Source organism: Siniperca chuatsi, linkage group LG1 (assembly GCF_020085105.1).
Source record: "Siniperca chuatsi isolate FFG_IHB_CAS linkage group LG1, ASM2008510v1, whole genome shotgun sequence".
Lineage (NCBI taxonomy): Eukaryota > Metazoa > Chordata > Actinopteri > Centrarchiformes > Sinipercidae > Siniperca > Siniperca chuatsi.
The window spans coordinates 8488247-8506494 of NC_058042.1; the positions used below are offsets into that span (position 1 = coordinate 8488247).

General features: G+C 38.4%; 1 protein-coding gene across 2 annotated transcripts in view; it reads right to left on the bottom strand.

Moving 5' to 3' along the window:
• The window catches only part of LOC122873928 (A disintegrin and metalloproteinase with thrombospondin motifs 7), an 88762-nt gene that overhangs the window by 14886 nt on the left and 55628 nt on the right, over positions 1-18248 (bottom strand). Inside the window, exons 17-25 of one of the 2 annotated variants that reach the window (XR_006377540.1) lie at positions 14395-14521; positions 12015-12228; positions 8904-10754; positions 8314-8466; positions 7078-7251; positions 5922-6068; positions 4624-4786; positions 2609-2670; positions 628-1591 (exon numbers count right to left, since the gene is read on the bottom strand). Coding sequence is in view for 1 of the 2 variants with exons in the window: in XM_044191299.1 (XP_044047234.1) it covers positions 4624-4786; positions 5922-6068; positions 7078-7251; positions 8314-8466; positions 8904-10754; positions 12015-12228; positions 14395-14521 (2829 nt within the window). In the remaining variant the exon portion in view is untranslated. Of the gene's footprint in view, positions 1-627; positions 1592-2608; positions 2671-4623; positions 4787-5921; positions 6069-7077; positions 7252-8313; positions 8467-8903; positions 10755-12014; positions 12229-14394; positions 14522-18248 lie in introns of those variants that run through there. The other variant, XM_044191299.1, reaches the window with a different exon arrangement.

Consider the following 18248-nt stretch of genomic DNA (forward strand, 5'->3'; position numbering starts at 1 on the left):
GACGTTCAGACTCTAACAGGTTGCCCTCTGAGGAACACTGTGATTTCATATCTGATATAAAACAGAAATGCCACTGAACTGCTGTGGCCTATATCAGAAAATTGAATGAAAAAGTACAAATTATGTTTCTTTAATTACAGAAGGCACAAATATAAAAGGAGGTGTAAAATGCTGAATATTTTGGAGATTATAATCTATATCTTTTATTTATTTATTGAGGGTGATGAAGTTAAATAAGGGTGATGAAGTTAAATAAGCTTATTTACTGAGGGTGATGATGTTCCAATCTGTAAAAACACTTTACAGTAAGCTGTGAGGACCATTTACAGTGGGAGCCACTGGAATTGCTGCTCCCAACCGAAGGCCTCTCGGCTGCCAGCCGACTGGGAACCAGTTCCCAGCCATCTCCCAGCCATTGGGAGTCTCCCACGAAAACACATTCACACATATACACATATATGAGAGGAATTTAATTTCAGCCAAGTACCAAGCAGAGACCCTGCTGGGATAAGCCCTAACATGGCCCAGCTGGCAATTCTAGGTGTCTGGATCTGTATGCTGAAAAACTCTTTTCTGCAGATAACCTGCACCTTCAAATTACATGTACTGGAGCAAAAATACACCTCAAGTGCAAAAATGGAAGCCTTTTTTAGACATATACACATCAAAGCAAGATATAAACTTCGACCTAGTGTAGGTAAAACTTTTGGTATACAGTGTGACAGACTAAATCAAAAGAAAAAGATGGAAATGTCAAGCTATGAATGATGTGTTTCAAGCAAAAGAAGACTCACAGCCCATAATTTTCCTGCTGTGAATAGTTGCTTTGATTGCAAATGTCTTCTTCTACTCTATCAAAGTTTGAAAAAAAAAGTTCCAAGTCTTCTTCTGCGTGCGTGGTTAACAAAGAAAACCTTTGAGGCTACTGTAGTCAGCCTTTCCACTGGTCTTGTGATGCGGCATTATTAGAGGAAGAGCTGCTGGATTCCCAGTGACATCAATGCTGCTGTTGGCAACCAAGGATGGCAAAGCGCGCTGCTTCAAAAAAGCTGATAACATCAGGCTGTTTAATATTGAATACCCCTGAAATAAATATACTATATACCTGTACCTAAAACATTACGAGCATCTTCTTGATAGTGATAGACACTCCTATATTGTCTCAAAGATTACATTTTCATTCAAGACTTTTTTCTTTACAATATCTCCTTTTTGACTATTTGGTTTAATAAAGGAAATCAGTCAGAAATTGAGGCTGTAATGTGGATTTACCTCATATGAGTACCCCTGTGTAATTTGCGCATTCTGTGTGTTCCTTATGTCGATATGGGATGCCTTTTGTTGGAGTTCTCAAGAATCACAACCCCAATTTATGTTGAAAGTTTTGGTTAATTGCTCTAGTTTGACATTTCACTCACTATCCTCGTTGACGTGCGTAAACAGCCACTGGCGGAAATTCTAATTTTACCCTTAGCTTATTGCTTTAAGGTCAAACTTTTCTCTTGTGTAAATTGCATTTTCAGATGCCCTATAATCATAGTCCTGTAGCAATCACTGGATATGTGTGTCCATCCTCATACTGCAGTTAAACCTATAACACACATCAGTAGATTAGATGGATTTGACAGGAGGAAGTAGGAAAATCCAAACACAGACTATTTCCTAGGGTTTGGTAATAATAAACAGTGAAATGAAAGATCTGTACATTACAACTAAAGTACAATAAAGTCTATTCAATTCAAAGCACACACATTTGGACAGAGCCCTTCCTCAGCATGTAAAAACAAACTATAGATGAACCACCCACAGATGATCCCTATTTAAACACATCCACATGCAGGAGGTTTGACACAGCATGTGATGTCATCATCTTAATCATCATCATCATGTTAATGACACAACTGACCCAGTATACTACAGATGCCTGCAGGGGAAGTCGAAAAATATCACAACAATCCACACACTAGTGGCTCTGTGAGGCTAAACGTAGGCGCAGCTGTGCTTTGAGCTAAATGTTAACGCCAACCTGCTAATACGCTCACAGTGACAATGCTAACATGCCGATGTTAACAGAAATAATGTTTACTATGTTCACCATCTTAGTTTAGCGTGTTAGCGTGCTAACATTTACTAATTAGCACTATACACAAAGTACAGCTGAGACTGATGGGAATGTAAATAGTTTTGCAGGTATTTAGTCATAAATAAAAGTATTCGACAAAGTGAAATTTGATGACGGCGCTAGAGGAAAAGTTAAAGGATCATCAAAGTTATTACAATCCATCTCAAGATGGACATGAATCTCTGTCCCAAATTTCATCATGACAATATAGCCAATAGCTGTCACAACATTTTACTCAAAACCACAAATGCCAACCTCATGGTGGCGCTTACTTCTGTTTATTCCATATCTGTTAACAGATAACAAAACAGAGGCGCTATAATTGGCTTATTTGTTTTCTTACCTTAAAATAAAAAAAAATGTTTTTTATTGATGTTTAATTTCAGTTAGTTTTCTTATTTTCATTAGAAATAATCTTTTTAACTAGTTTTTGTTTTTTCATTATTCATTCAATCAAAAACTGATATGAGCAGCGGGAACACAAACCTTAAAATGCTTCCTGCATTACAGATGGTGATGGTGCATAAAAAGAGAGGTTCTTCAGAGACCTATATGAGGCAAAGGGTGTTAAAAAAGATTTGTACATTTCTATCTTATACTGTATGTTACTTGTGTAGGTGTGTATATAGTAGGTCTTATTCTCAGAATTTTTTCTTTAATCTACTATTTTTTCAGATTTTTGATCTGCCATAGTACTTTTAAAGGCATGGATAAAACCAGACAACACTTTATGAGCCAATACTAATAATTCTTAAACTTTCTGGGTTTTCTCTAATTCATTTGTTATTATATTTCCTTTAAGTAAACCAAATCCATCTGTCCATTCATCCATTTCCTATACCTGTTTATCCTGTTTTATTTTATTTTATTTAATCTTTATTTAATCAGGCAGTCTCATTAAGATTAAGATCTCTTTTCCAAGACAGACAAAAAACATTCACAAGTACACAATCACCAAACAGAAGCAGAGCAACTACACAATAAACAGTTCAAGGTTGCTGGTGACTGGAGCCTATCACACCTACAAGCAATTCAGAGGCTGCAGTTCACCTGATCTGCATGGTTTAGGATTTTGGGAGAAAACCAGAGCTAACACTTTCAACATACGCTTCCTTGCTATGAGGCAACAGCGTTAACAAAAGAGCTACTGTGTCACCCTGTGAACCAAAAGTTGATTCTGCTCTGCAATCTAGGATCAAACACACATTTACCATAACAGTGGGGGCTTTTAGTTCATTCTTATAGTTGCTACTAAGGTTTACATGACACTGACACATAATGTTAAGGCAAAACAAGATTTTATGTAGGCAGATTTTTTAAAATGTCATATGCTGCACATTAGAAATGTAAAGTCATGTGGCTACAGTCAATTTAAAAGATGTTAAAGGAATGTTTACTGACATGTGCTTGCAGTGTTCATATTCCCATCCTCTAAAAATCCAACAAAAAAAATCACAGTACAAAGATTATTTATACAGGAAATCATGCACTGTATTAAATCTGTGAATTGAGTGTGTAGAACAACAGTCAATAGTTGATGCAGTGACAAGAGTCGCCCACAGTAAATTCACTTGCACTTCAGAATATGGGACTACAAGGTGATGTTGGTTTGTGACTTGAGTAAAGCTAAAAAACAGTTGTTCTTTTGGCAGTCTGGATAGCGCAATTTCACTTTGCAATTTCAAAGGTCAGTGAGAGCAACGACTGATGCTGCCAGCAGCAAAATACGAATCCCTCCAACAGGAATCTGGAGAACATTTAAGCTTTTTAACTGAAGCATCAGCTAGAGGCACACTGTCATGTGCTCTCTGCAATCATGATAATCACATTCATAACAACATGCTTGGTTATTACTTGATTCTATTAGTTCTATACTTTCGAGACAAAAGGAGGATTAGCTCAGTAATCCTATATAACTGTGACATTACTATCTAACCAAATAACCATGTTACATAAAACTAGTGGTGGAAGAAGTACTGAGATCAGTAAAAGTAACAATACCACAGTGTAGAAATGCTCTGTTACACGTAAAAGTCCTGCATTCAAAATTTTACTAAAGTAAAAGTAAAAGTACTTATTATGCACAAGGGCTCCTTTTAGAAGTATATGTATTATATCACTGGATTATAATTACTGATGCAGTCATGTGTACATCACTTTAATGTTGCAGCTGGTAAAGGTGGAGCTACTTTATATACTGCCAGGTAGCTTAATCCATAATAATAATAATAATACATCATAATTTCTTAGTTGATTTATATTTTGTATTAATAATCTGAATCTGCAAAGTAACTAGTGACTAATGTTGTCAAATAAATGTAGTGTAGAGTAAAAAGTACCATACCGGCTTCCAAAATGTAGTGGAGTAGAAGTAGAATGTAGCATAAAATGGAAATGCTAAAGTACAAATACCTCAAAATTGTACTTTCCACCACTGCATAAAACTGAAGAAATTGTATTCAAACAGTAGTGATGGTTTGTTTACACCTTGAGTTACTGACCAGAGAGGGCGCGCTCGCACTCCTGTAAGTTACACTTCTGGGTGCTCTCAGGCTGCGGCTCATGGTCACATTGAGCTTGATCCACTTCTTCATCCGTCTCAGCCTTTGTGTTAACACATTTGATGAGTCGACGCTGCACTCCGCCACCGCAAGAAGCTGAACACTGCGGACAGAGTTTTAAAATGTTTTGCAGACAACGCATTTTAATGGATTGGTATTTCTTACTGTAAAAATGTCTTATGTCATGATTTCCCCATACAATCTTCATAGTTTAGATTGTCAAAACTTTACATTTATTTTGTTGTCTTGTTTATTATCATTATGTTTGCATATTATCAGTGTTTCCGGACCCTTCTCTTCTCTTCTCCAGTTATGATTGAGACTGACAGGGCGCTGAGTTCAATAGGGTTAACACGCAGTAACTGATAACTGATGGCCAAAACCAAATGTCATTTCAGTTTATTACAACAAAGAGGAAATGCCTAATATATCCAATTTATCAAAGGCCGGAGGTGCATTTTAGGACCAAACGCTTATTATTCAGTCATCCAACATAACAGGGAGGACTTGAGATTTGGATGACAGTCATAATTCCCAGTGTGGGTCAGGTCATTATGAGACGATTGCCTGCAGCTGTTGGTATAAACCAAACGGATCATAAGTGATAATGTGGATTTTGGGAGATAGAAATGTTACCCACAGTTAAGTAATATGCTATCATCAGTGCATTTTTAAAATACCCCCACCACTAACTCGATGTGACAAAGATAAAACTACGTGTAGATGTGTGACTTATTTTACTTCCAATCAATTAGACAAGTCCATTCTAGAAAAATATCAGTATTATCTTGTTGGTCTCCCCTGGTTAAACTGACATTACATTCTGTACAGTGTGTAATGAACCACGTTACAGGATTTCATGAGTTTTCTGTCAGGATTTCTATTACAGATTTAGATACTTTTAAAGTGCATTGACTCTTCAAATAGGTCACATTAAAAAAAAAAAAAAAAAACTGTATGAATTATCCTGTGACCCTGAACAGGATAAGAGGTTTTGAAAATGAGTAGTGGGAAGGACATGATGAAATATTTATCGATTTGTATGCAAGTTCTTTAAAATGTAATTTAGATCCTTTGTCCCTCTAGTAATAATACCATAAGTTTAAATCAATGACATTGAAATTACATTCTTCATGAAATTGGTCTACGAATCATATATCATGCTGGATTATTCTCTCTTGTTTTGATCTGTTTTGTGTGAGTGTATGTGTGTGTGTCGGTGTGTGTGTGTAGTGTACCTGTCCCCAAGATCCAGTAAGCCACTGAGCACAAGGCTGGCTATTACACGATTGGATGTTGCTGGGCTGAAGGTCCCCGTCACATCGATCCTCCTCTGGACAGGCGACAATACGCTGCTGCTCACCTCCTCCACACACCTCAGAGCACTGAACATACACACACACACACACACACACACACACACACACACACACACACAATGACAGACATATGGACTCTGGGAACCAATATGACAACAGACTATTGTTTTTTGAAAAGTTTTGGAATGTATTTTATGAATTTCCCAAGAAGCCATTGGTTTTTGTTCATTTCAGTACAAAATAAAAATAGTTGCAGACTTCACATAGAGAAACAATTGTGACCATTCAGTCTTTTTTGTTACATAATTGTTGTGCGGTAATTCAGCTGAAAGCTGTTCTGAAATGTCCCACTCTTTGGTGAGTTCAAATAACTTGTGGGAAGCTCCGAAATCTAAGACTTCTTAACAGCAACCTTTTTTACAGTAATAAGCCACCAAATTCATCTTATACTTTTCATGACAACTACATTATGTTTAATAGTTGACTGTCTTCTGGGTTTGCTTTTCCAACAATATAGCATGTGAATCCAGTGCTGCTCAGTTGCTCACGCTTAAATCTAAGAACCTCCCACCTACTTGAAGGCATCAACCAAGAAGACCCACACACCATTAATACACAACAATAATAATCTTGATTTTACAAAATACCAAGGAACTTTCAAGTCTCTGAAAATGTATTTTCATTCTGCACTGAAATGATAAGAAACAAATAGCTACCAGGAAAATATGAAGAAATACATTCAAAAATCTATTAAAAATACACAATGTATGGTATATAAGAAAATGAAATTTGGGTCAAATCCTTTAAGAGCATGTTATATCATTTGTGCTTTTGATGCGGTTTTGAAATGTTCTGACAATTATCATCTTGCCAATATTTCATTTGAGGGGCATATTTTGAGCAGAATTTCTCCTTTCCAGCATTTTGATACTACATTGGTTTATAAAGAATCACCAATGGACAAACACAGTGAAAATTGACCTAAAATTGAGGTTTTTACATGCATCATGTTGTCAGATACACTTTTCAATGCACTTTTCACAATGTCTCTTGTTATTCACTTTATAGTACTCACCTGACCCCAGGAGGAGCTGTACCAGGCGAGACATGGCTGGAGGTTACAGGGCATTTGAGTTTGTGGCCTGGAGGACATGGCTCGGCAGTGGAACGGTCTTAGGGGCCTATGATCTCGCATGTCAAAACAATGGACCTCTCGTGATTTAATGCCGCCTTCACAATTCTTGGAGCACTGGGAAAAGACAGGGCATGACTGTTATTCAAACAGCATGAGCTACTACTTTCATCCAGTAGTAATGAGTCTAAGGCAAGCTTCACTGAAATGAACTCAGCTGAAGTGATGGATGAGTAGGAAAATGTCTTTAAGACCAAACAGCAGTTCCAGTTGCCTTTGACTTATTACATCTGGATAACCTAAAATCTTCATGGACTAATAACTGTAAATATTTATAACAAGAAAATCCTTTCAGGACAACTTTTATACTAAAAGCACTTCTCTCTGTCTGACCAGCTCACTTGTCCAGGACAGTTTATCTTTATCTTATTTAAGGCTCATCATTTTCAGTTTTATACAAAAAATCTCATCAGTGTTTATTTTTAATATTTACCAAGAGTCTGCAGCCAAGCCATTGCCTCTGCGAGACTGTTCGTAGACACAGCAGTACTTTGAGCTAAATGAACATCAAATGACAATGCTAACATGCTGATGTTTACCAGGTATCATGTTTACTATGTTCACAATCTTAGTTTAGCCTGTTAGCATGCTAAAATTGGCTAATTAGCACTAAACACAAATTACAGCTGCCAAAGTATTGGCCAAAGTGATTTTTTGACATGATGGTGGTGCTAGCGGAAAGCTAAAGGATCATCAAAGTTATCACAGTTCATCCTGAGGGAGACATGAATGTCTTTACCACATTTCATGACAATACATCCAATAATTGTCAAGACATTTCACTCAAAATCAAAAACATCAATCTCAAAGTGGCACTAGATAAAGTCAGAAGATCACAGAGGTCATTAGGATTTCAAATTTCATGGCAATCACTTTGATAGTTGTTGAGATATTTCAGTGGCGGACCAACTGACATTGCTATCCCTGTAGCCAAGCTGCTAGCATGGCTAAAAATGTGTCACAAATAAATACAAAAATCCATGTCATAATAGGATTTTAAAAAATACTTTTGCAGTGCATAATTCAGCTATTTTTCAGATTGAAAATCTGTAAAAACCTACAGTAAAACAACGACCATATCATAGATTGATTTTGGTAGTACAATATAAGTCGTCTCACCTTACTCCATTCCTCAACTTTCCATGTGGAGCAGGGGCGCAGGTAACATCGCTGGGCTGGCGCAGGCCTCTTGGCCAGATCGCAGTCAGAGTCTGAGCCAGTACTGCAAGCCAAACTTCTCCAGATGGCACCCAGACCACAGCTGGTGGAGCACTGCCCACAAATGTAGTCACACATGAGATCACAACTTACACTTTGTGATTTGAGGTTTGGATGCACAAACAGCTCCAGCATGCACAAGAAACGTCACTGATAAGAAATTCTGAGATTTTTTTGTGTGTATTGTGGTCAGGCTTTAAGCATTTTCATGATATCCAAATAAATGCAAATTCTTTAAATGATATGTACAACACAGCAAGGGTGTGAGCAGAAGCAACCATCTGTCAAATGTGCCATAAAAATTCATTACATAAACTGACATTAGCTGACTTAGCTCCAGGTCAAATGGTGTCTCCAAAGGATTCAGTTAAATATGTGCAGGGACCAAAACTAGACGCTGTGTCTGCATACTAAAAACAGACACTGACAAAAATAATAAGACACAGCTGTGTCAGTACAACACCAGAATGTGTGGATTAATGCAGACTCACAGCGCTCCAATTTCCGGTGACCCAGTAGGCAGCGGTAGAGACTTGTGTGGAGGCTGAAGTTTGGAGAGATGTTGGCAGTGGAAGTGGCCAAAGAATAGGTGGATGGGTTGACAAAATGGACACAGCAGGTGTGGGAGATTCCATGTGCTGTACTGGTGTGGTGCTATGTTGAGGAGTGGTTGCTGTGTTTGCTGGAAGCTGGTATGAAGGGCCAGGATCACTGCTGCTGCTGCTCCTCACCATCGGGGGAATGACTATTTCATTGTAGTCAAAATCAGCTAAATCAGTGGATGGAGCTTTGGGTGTGGAATCTGTTCCAGTTCTTTCAGTGAAGGCAGGTTTTGTCGGTATCTGTTTCATTGTAGCTGGCAGGAAATCTGCTGGAGAAGGCTGAGAGGCTCCTTCCAGGTTTGTAGGAGGTATGGTTTCTGTTCCAGTTAATGTTGTGGAGTCATCAGAGGCCTCTTGGTTACCTGAGATTAGCAGAAAGGGAATGGGGAGAGGAGTGGATTTCTCAGAGGCAGGAAGTGAGGTTGTATTGAGGTCAGGATCAGTATCCCATGAATACTGAGTAGTGGCATATACTGTATCAAAATTAGTCTGATTCAAGTCCAAATCCTCCAATATGAAGGCAGTTGGAAATATTGTTGATTGACTGGTTGTTTGAGGTATTCCTGAAGCACTCTCGTTCAGTTGGACTTCAGTCTTAACCTGAATTATAGTTCCTGGTGTGGGAGAGCCTAAAGGTCCTGGACTCTCTACATGTTCTTGGTCTGCAGAGATATCTGGACCAAGTGTACTTTTTTCATTGTAACTGAACTCATAATCATCATGTTCTTCCATCTCCTGAGCACTCACTGTTGTAGCGACAACAGTATTAGTAATAGTTTGATGTCCAGGCGTGGGAGCAGCATGTTTTCTGACAGTGACATCCTCAGTATGATTTTCCTCCTCAGTGACATTGTCATTTTCAGCCTCTTCCCCATAGTGCGCCCATTTCACATCCTGTGTAGGCTCCTTCGTAGTGAAAACCAGACTAGGCATTGTGCTAATGTTTTCAGGCCACCGCAGATTGTCATGTCTCTCTTTTAGTGTTTGTGACTGCTGAGTTGTAGACAGTGGTGGTGAGCGAGTGGCAGACACAGGCAGAAGATAATCCTCAGAAAGAAAGTCATCCAAATTTTCAGAATCTGTTTGCATAGACTCCTTTGTTGCTGCATTTCCACTGTCCTTCATAATGTCCAGATTTGTGTTCACTGGCTCTTCAGTTTTCAAAGTGTAGGCAGTGGCCTTTGAAACTGTAGAAATGCCTGAAGTATCTGTGGGAGCTCTTGTAGTTTCCATGTAAGCATTTTCTTTCACACTGCGGGTTGGCTTGGCCTCCTGTGGAGCACTGAATCCGTGACTGTCCCCTGAATCTCTTCCATCGCTCTCAAAGTCATCCGACAAGTCTTCGTGGAAGTTGATAAAATTATAGTCATAGTAAAAATCATCAACTTGAACACTGTTTTGCGGAGAGTGATCAATATTTTCAATGTTATTGTGGTAGTGAAAATCTCCCTCGACAATGTTATTAAGGTTATTATGATTTCTTGGCTGGGCTCTGGTGGTGCTGTATTTGGGAGGAGGTTTGACTTCAGGTATGGAGTTAATTTCATTGAGTATTTCTTTGCTTGACCAGCCACTTCCAGACCAGTCAATACCTCCAAAATTATCCACTACTTGTGGACAGGCCTGGATGTTGCAGGTAGTGACAGCAAGGGGCTTCTTTTGGGGGTCACAGTCAACACCTGTGTTTCTAGAGCAGGTTATATTACGGCGACGTACTCCACTTCCACAAGTCAGTGAACACTGCATGGAAGAAAAGACAACATCAGATCATGATCAGGCCAAACTTGTACTTTTAAAATTTCCTTTAAAATTGATGGTATAACTATAATATAAGACACATCTAGTAAATACAAACCAACTTTTTAATAAGTTCGCAAAATGTAATCGTGATTCTAGTGGCCCAAGCTCCTTGTGCATGTCAATCTAAATCCTAACAGCTGTGAAGGAAGAAGCCTGATCATCTTTAGTTAACCTGGACTATGGGACTCCTTGGGGTCACAACCAAAGGCATACAACCAGAGAAGGTTCAGAAAGGAGACAGCGCACGTTGTTTCTTTGCTTAATAATACCATTATTGGATGCATTTCAATTTTGACCTTAAGATGTAGCTAGATATAAAAAGTTAAGGGATCACCAAAGTTATTACAACTCATCCTGTGTGTACCAAATTTCATTGCAATCCATCCAATATTTGTGGAGAATTTTCACTGAAAACCACAAATGTCAACCTGCTGGTGGCGCTAGAGGAAAAGTCAGGGAGTCACCAAAATCAGAAGGCTTCATCCTCTTTGGACCATGAATGTCTGAAAAATCTCTTGGCAATCCAACTGACAGTTGTTGAGATATTTTTGTCTGGACCAAAGTGGTCGACTGACTGACTGACAGACTGACTTTGCCCTCCCTGGAGCCATGCCGTGAGCAAGGCTTATAATGATGAGGCACAGAGACACAGTGGTAGACAGGTGAGGTGGAGTCATGGAGTTCAGACCAGGGTGAACTTCTTTTCTTTAAACTCAGGCTGTCAATGTTGTAAATACGCCTGTAAATCACGCTTTGGTTTGAGAAAACATCTTAAAGTTCATTCATTTATTTCTTAACGAGTTGGGTCTATGTGTGAAAAAAATGGATATGACAAAAAATACAAAGGACGTGACCTCTGTGTAGTTACGGCCCTGGTGACAAACCTGAAGATCTGTGGCAACATGCTGGCTATGAGCAGTCAGCAATGTGGGTCTGTCTGTGCGCACCACTTATGTGAAAATGTCTTGTGCCAGAATGAAGAAATGCACTACACAAGAACTAGAAGATAAGAACATGAATGACTTTCTCCATAACTAAAGCAAAATTTAACATAATCTTTCACAGAAAGACCTTTTAAAAAAATGTGAAAGTAGCTGTAAGAATTTCTTGTGACATAAAGGAACAATTTGCATTTTCAGTTCCTTTTAAAACAGCACAACTGCAGACAATTCAGAACATCATATTCCAACCCAGACTCACCTTTGACCAGCTACCAGTGATCCAGTCTGCTGGGCAGGGGATGTTTGTGTTGCAGGAGGACAGTGACTCAGGTTTGGGTATGTGTTCACATTCACTGGGCTGCAGGGCTTTCTGCTCCTCAACACTTACTGCTTGGATGCAGAGCACTGTCCTTTTGGTCAGGCCCAAGCTCCCACAGCTCGCTGAGCATTTCTGCCACTCCCCGACCCACCATCTACACACAGAGACACAAAAGATGCCAACATTTCCAATTTAATGGTACACTTGTGGGAATGGCAGATCACCACCACCAACAAAAAAAAGAAAAAGAAAAGAAAGATCAATATATTGAATGTCTCAAAAAAACCAAAACACATTTAGAAGTTTTTATATGAAAATCTTGAGTGTTAAAAGTTGTGTATGTGATTATGGAGAAATCCAATACCACGATATAGAGTGAACAACGACACAGCAAGTAATATAACTAACGTTAGCTATGTTGTGGGTTAGCAAACTGTCCCTACAGTTGCTGCTGTGAAGCTAACAGCCAGAGAGGACGAGACAGTTTCCCAGAGCCAGCAAATCAGCTGCAGACAGCGATACTCACAACTCTCCTGCTGCTATAGCTAACGTCACAACAACAGCATATCTTGGCAAACTAGAAAGTAAGCTGAATGTCTGGCAAGTAATGTAACGTTACCTGACACAGAAATCATGGCTGGAATAGTGTTGTGTGGCTTGGTCCGAGCTACCGAGTTTTTTTCAGCGCACACAGAGAACTGACAGCTAGCAGACTGTGAGGAGATATTTGCTGAATTTGACAAAAGATGTGTATTGGATTAGAATCGCATACCCCACCTTTAAGTGTCACCGAAAAAACAGTCTCTGTAGTGGAATTAGATCACCTTTCCACTTCATTTAGAAGCTGTGGGCATAAAGATCGATCATTCTTAAAAAATAAGAAACAACTAAATTTGGTCATTGGTTAATGTTGATGCCCTACATGATGTTTTCAACAACACAAATATTATAAAAATACAATCAAGGATTGGTGGTGTAAATATGAGAATTATTTGGGTAGAAAACAAGTTTTATTCTTTATAGAGCCCCATATACTTGAGAGCAACTCCTTGAAGTTCCATACAAAATGTTCCTAGTAATGCTCGATCAACAAAAAAAAAAGATAAAAACATACAAACATAAACAAAAAAATAGCACTTGCAGACGTCAAGACATGACTCAGGGAGGCACTTTTGATAAACTGGAAGCACAACAAGAGCTATTTCATGTTTTTGACTTTAAGAGGCTAATCTAATTAAATTTAAATATTATTATACTTTTTTGAGTTGTGATTGCCTCTTCACTACATACAGTATGTCTGTTGGATCTCTCCAAATATTAGCATTTTGCTCACTGTAACCACTGTGAAAATCTCACTACAGTATAGTTCTATACATTGTTGTAAACCTTTTAATATTGTTGCAATTGGCTTGGCTGACAGAGGCTGATAAACATCATAACTTATTTAACGCCTCTTTAAGTAGTAGCAGCAGTAGGATTTAGGATTTTGAAAATTAAACTTTTACATTTTATCAGCTGTAGGCTGTCTTAAGATATGATAAAAGTAGTAGAATGGCACCTGGCCTTGTATGTACAGGTATAACTTCATGTATCTGACATGTGGAGCAATCAAGGTGGTGCCATTTGCAGACAGGTGCGTTGCTAAACTGTTTCTGTGAAGCACAAGTTGAAAGAAACAGCAAAGTATGTAATCTTTCTTGTTAAAACCACCATAACATGAACACTTATTCCTTTTTTAAGAATGCAACAATTATAGGAATTTTTTTTTTTTTTTTTTTACATTATTCTGTTACAATCATCAAATCAGAATTTAAATTTTGCATTAGGCCTATTTTTGTTTTGCATTTTTTCTGCTGTACAAAAATACTAAAGCTGTGACTCCAGCAGTTATGTAACTTTGGGTTTAGTAGCTTGGATTATTTGCTTCAATGCACACTAGAAGGATAAGTGTTTGCTTCTACAAGGGTTGAACAACAAGCGTCTTTATTATTATTATTTAGTGGGGTGGCATGGCTCAGGAGGTCGTCTAGTAATTGTAAGGTTCCTGGTTCGATCCCTGGCTCATCCAGAGTGTTGAAGTGTCCTTGAGCAAGACACTGAACCCCTAACCGCTCCTGATGCGCAGGTTGGCACCTTGCATGGCAGCCTCTGCCATCAGTGTATAAATGTATGTGTGAATGGGTGAGTGTTGATAAAGCGCTTTGAGTGGTCAGTAGACTAGAAAAGCGCTACATAAATGCAGTACATTTAGGATTTAACATCTGAGTGTGTGTCTAGTGCTAGTGTCAGTTTGTACATCATGTCTGGGAGGGAAACTCACATGGCTGGACATGGATCCTTGTTACAGCTGGTTTGGTTATCGTCAGGTCGGGTTGAGGGGTCACAGAAGTCCTCCTCCACTATCCCAGTTGTCTTTTCCACACAGTGAACAATCTGCCTCTGAACACCTGGAATACCAGTGAGAGGAGAGAAAAGCTTTTGTGACTAAACAGCACACACAAACACATACATATATGGCTCCCAGCTGCATCTTAGTAATAATAATAATAATAATAATAGCCTAGTACCTAGAGGGCACCTGGTAGACCACTAGTAGGTGACTGAGAAGAGCAAACCAGAAATAACATTACTGAATACAGAACATTGCATGTCTATGTTATAAAACCAGGACCCAAAACCACACACTATTGAAACCAGGATGTTTTTAATGTACAAATTATGAATTCACACCACATGTTTCAAAGGTTTTAGATCTAATTAAAACAATACTGCTAGTTGTGAAATAAAGTTGTAAGTTGAATGCACATTCCTGTTAGTTAACTTAGTATCATTTTAATATACATATGTAACACAAGCACAACGTCACAAAAATCAATTTTCTTCCTTTCTCAGCAAAGTCTAAGAAGACTAGGTTTCAGACAGCATTACACAAAGCAGTACATAAAAGGACTTGTCTCCTAAGGCTGTGACAGATTTATCTCCTCCTGTGATACCTCTCTCCATTATTACTCTGGCCCTCCTGAGGGGATTTCCACCCCATCAGAGCAGGTTATACCTCTCACCTGTCTGTGCCCTCTGCTCAGGGCCTGCTGAGGGCCACAATGTGTGTCTGATAGCTAATTTACACCTTCAAAGGCTTCTCTTAAAAGGACATGACAGCTATGTTAAATTTAAAACCAGTTGGAGACAAAAAAAAAAAGAAACAAGGGAGACAAAAATACAGTAAAACACAAATAATGTTCTGTGGTAGAAATTTTAGTCTAATGCATTTTGAATGTAGATAAAACCCTGCTCTTGGCACATGGAAACAGGATAAGTATTGTCTCTTGATTTGCTATTTTTTGGGCTATTTCCTCTACAGTAACAGTAAAAATGGATATGAAAGCCAGCATTGACACAGATGAGGTTAAAAATACATATTCTGCTCAAGTTGCACTTTTCTCATACAATACACTGTACTCATCACATTATGGCCAAAGAGTCAGGTATATATATTTAAGGCCTATTTAAGCAGGTACTTCTCACTCTGCCAATGCTGCTGCACTGCTCTCTTATTACAAACAACTCTGCAACACTGCTGTGAAAACTATGGCTATTGATCTTTACAGCAATAAGCTTCACCTCCAAACCTGCATCCAACTCCCTGGCCTCAAAAACTCGGAACAGACTTTTAAATTTTTGAAACCTACAGACTAGACAGCCCACACATAAAAACAATTTCCACCAACATTCACAGATGTTTTAGCCTTGGCGGTCAGAAAGAAGTGCACATTGAACAACTGAGTAAAAACAGACACATCAAAACTGTTTGCCTTTCTAATTTATGCTATTTATTTTGCATTCTGTGCAGAAAGGCAAAGAAATGGAGGACAAACACAAAATTAGTTAAAGAGGTTAAATGGAGAGGTGAGAGGCAACAAGGACTGTAAACTCTGCAAACAGAGCTGGATGTGAGACAACCTCAACAGAGTGAGGTGAACTTCAGATAAACTCTGAAACCTGATGAACTAGATTAAAATAACACACGAAAGTCTGCACTATTTTTGTATTGCTGCTTTTCTAAATTAATACACAAATTAATATAAACTTGACCACGTAATGTCACCTGTCCTTACTCTAGCTGTACAAATTAAACATGTTTAAAAACATATTAGAAAAGAATTAGGCACCAATAACAGAAAAGAAGCAATTATGTAAAACCAAATAGTATAATGCTAATTAAAATAATCACTTTTAATTACAATTATTTCAGGACCTGCACAGTGACCACATGCCTGTTAAAATAAAACCTTATTCATAAAATCTTTTTTTAATGCTTCCCCAATGAGAGAGACAGATTACATATCAGTCTAGTATATCAGTCATGACATTTTTTTATTTTGAAGGTACATAGTAGATGTAAGCATTTGTTTCTGTGCAGTTTTTACTTGGAGTGGTGTTAAATAGGGCTTCCAGGGGGGCACAACAAATATTAGACTGAATAAGTAAAGTTACATTTATGTCGGCGGTCAGTCACGCAAGTGAATCAACAAAGTAAACATCAAAGACTCCAGTCAAGTGCGTGAAGCTTGATACTTTTGCAAGCATTGACATGATCAAATTCAACACTTGTTTCAACTGTCAAGCTACACAAGGAGATTGTCTTTGAAAATGTCTTTGAAAGCACAACCTTGAATTATTTTTTATACAATGTTAGTTTCAGAAAAGGTTTACTGTTCAGCCACATGGGACAAGCTTTCAAATCCTATATTCGATTCCAACAGGACAAGAAAAAAGTTTTCCTTTCTTTCACACTGCAAAGTCTCTAATTGATCTTCAAGGTTAATCATCCAGGTCAAAACTACCAGCTCTTCTCGTAGATCAGAGACAACAAAACACCACACTGAAGGACTCCTGAAGGAGTGTTAACATGATAAATAGCTCAATGCAGATTTGAAGCTACTTTAATCCTTAAATTATTTACACTTTTCTGCTCAGTAGGATTTGTACTGTACTTTTACTGCATGAGCAACTGTATTAGAAACTATCTGGTTCTTTGATAAAAAGGTACAAGTCTATGTAAATGAAAACCTAAAAAGACAAGTGGAGACCACAGGAACCAGGGACTACACCGTCTAAAAAGGCAAGTGGTAAGAAACATCTACTCTGAACATGAACAATGAACTTAAAATTCTGTTGCATGTGCTGCAAAGGATGGGCTGAAGCTAAATATTAAGCTAATATATATAAACCTGATAATACATTCAGCTGTTTAAATCATCAATTTTCTGTTTCAATAGAATACTTTCAGATTCTAGGTCAATTTTAGATAAATTTAAAAACTACTCAAGAATTCCTTTTCATTTCCTTTTTCATCTTATTGAAAAAGACTCAGAATCTAAGTCCTAAATGGACATGTACTGTAAGAAGGTATTTCTTTTTACTTTCCTGTTTATTTAAACTTGCATATGAATGAATTGCATATAAAGCTGATCACAAAAAAGTGGAATAAGAATTAATAACAATTGTTCAGGGACACCACTGAACACAGTCTCCGTGACTGATGGAGGCCAGTTTGATGACAGCGAATACAGTACCAAGGTGATTTACAGCGGCTCTGAACAGGACTCTGACAAAAGAATGTGTGCTGAGAAGTAAGGGAACTTTAAATTCAGAGATTTGTGAATGCCGTTTGCCGACTTTCTTTGCTTACAGCGTGTCAGGACTAACGCTACATCCTCTCCCCTCTAACCACTAATCCCAGTGAACATTTCCGGCCCGGGACTGAACCCAGTCTCTGACCGATGGAGGCCAGAGGGAGGTCAGGCATCAGAGAGGCAGTGGGGACCCAGAATCTTTTCACATCTGTATGTGTACGCAGGCGTTTTTGGATGAGAAGGGTCGCGCCGCTTCCCAGCATTGGATGCTTAATGTGCGTGTCACTCGACGTGCCTCTTTCGGTACAAAGTGGTATTACGAGACAGGACGGGCCGGGGATAGCTGGTTAGCACGCTAACTTCAGTACATACTGTATCTCTGCAACACAATACATAGACGTCCTTGACATAACGTCAAAACTGTTATTTCTTCAAATTCTATTGATTATTTTACTTAATTTTTTAATGTTTTAAACTAATATTCTTACACAGTGTACCTTTAATGCCACTTAATACTTTTTTGAATAGTTGTTTGTCG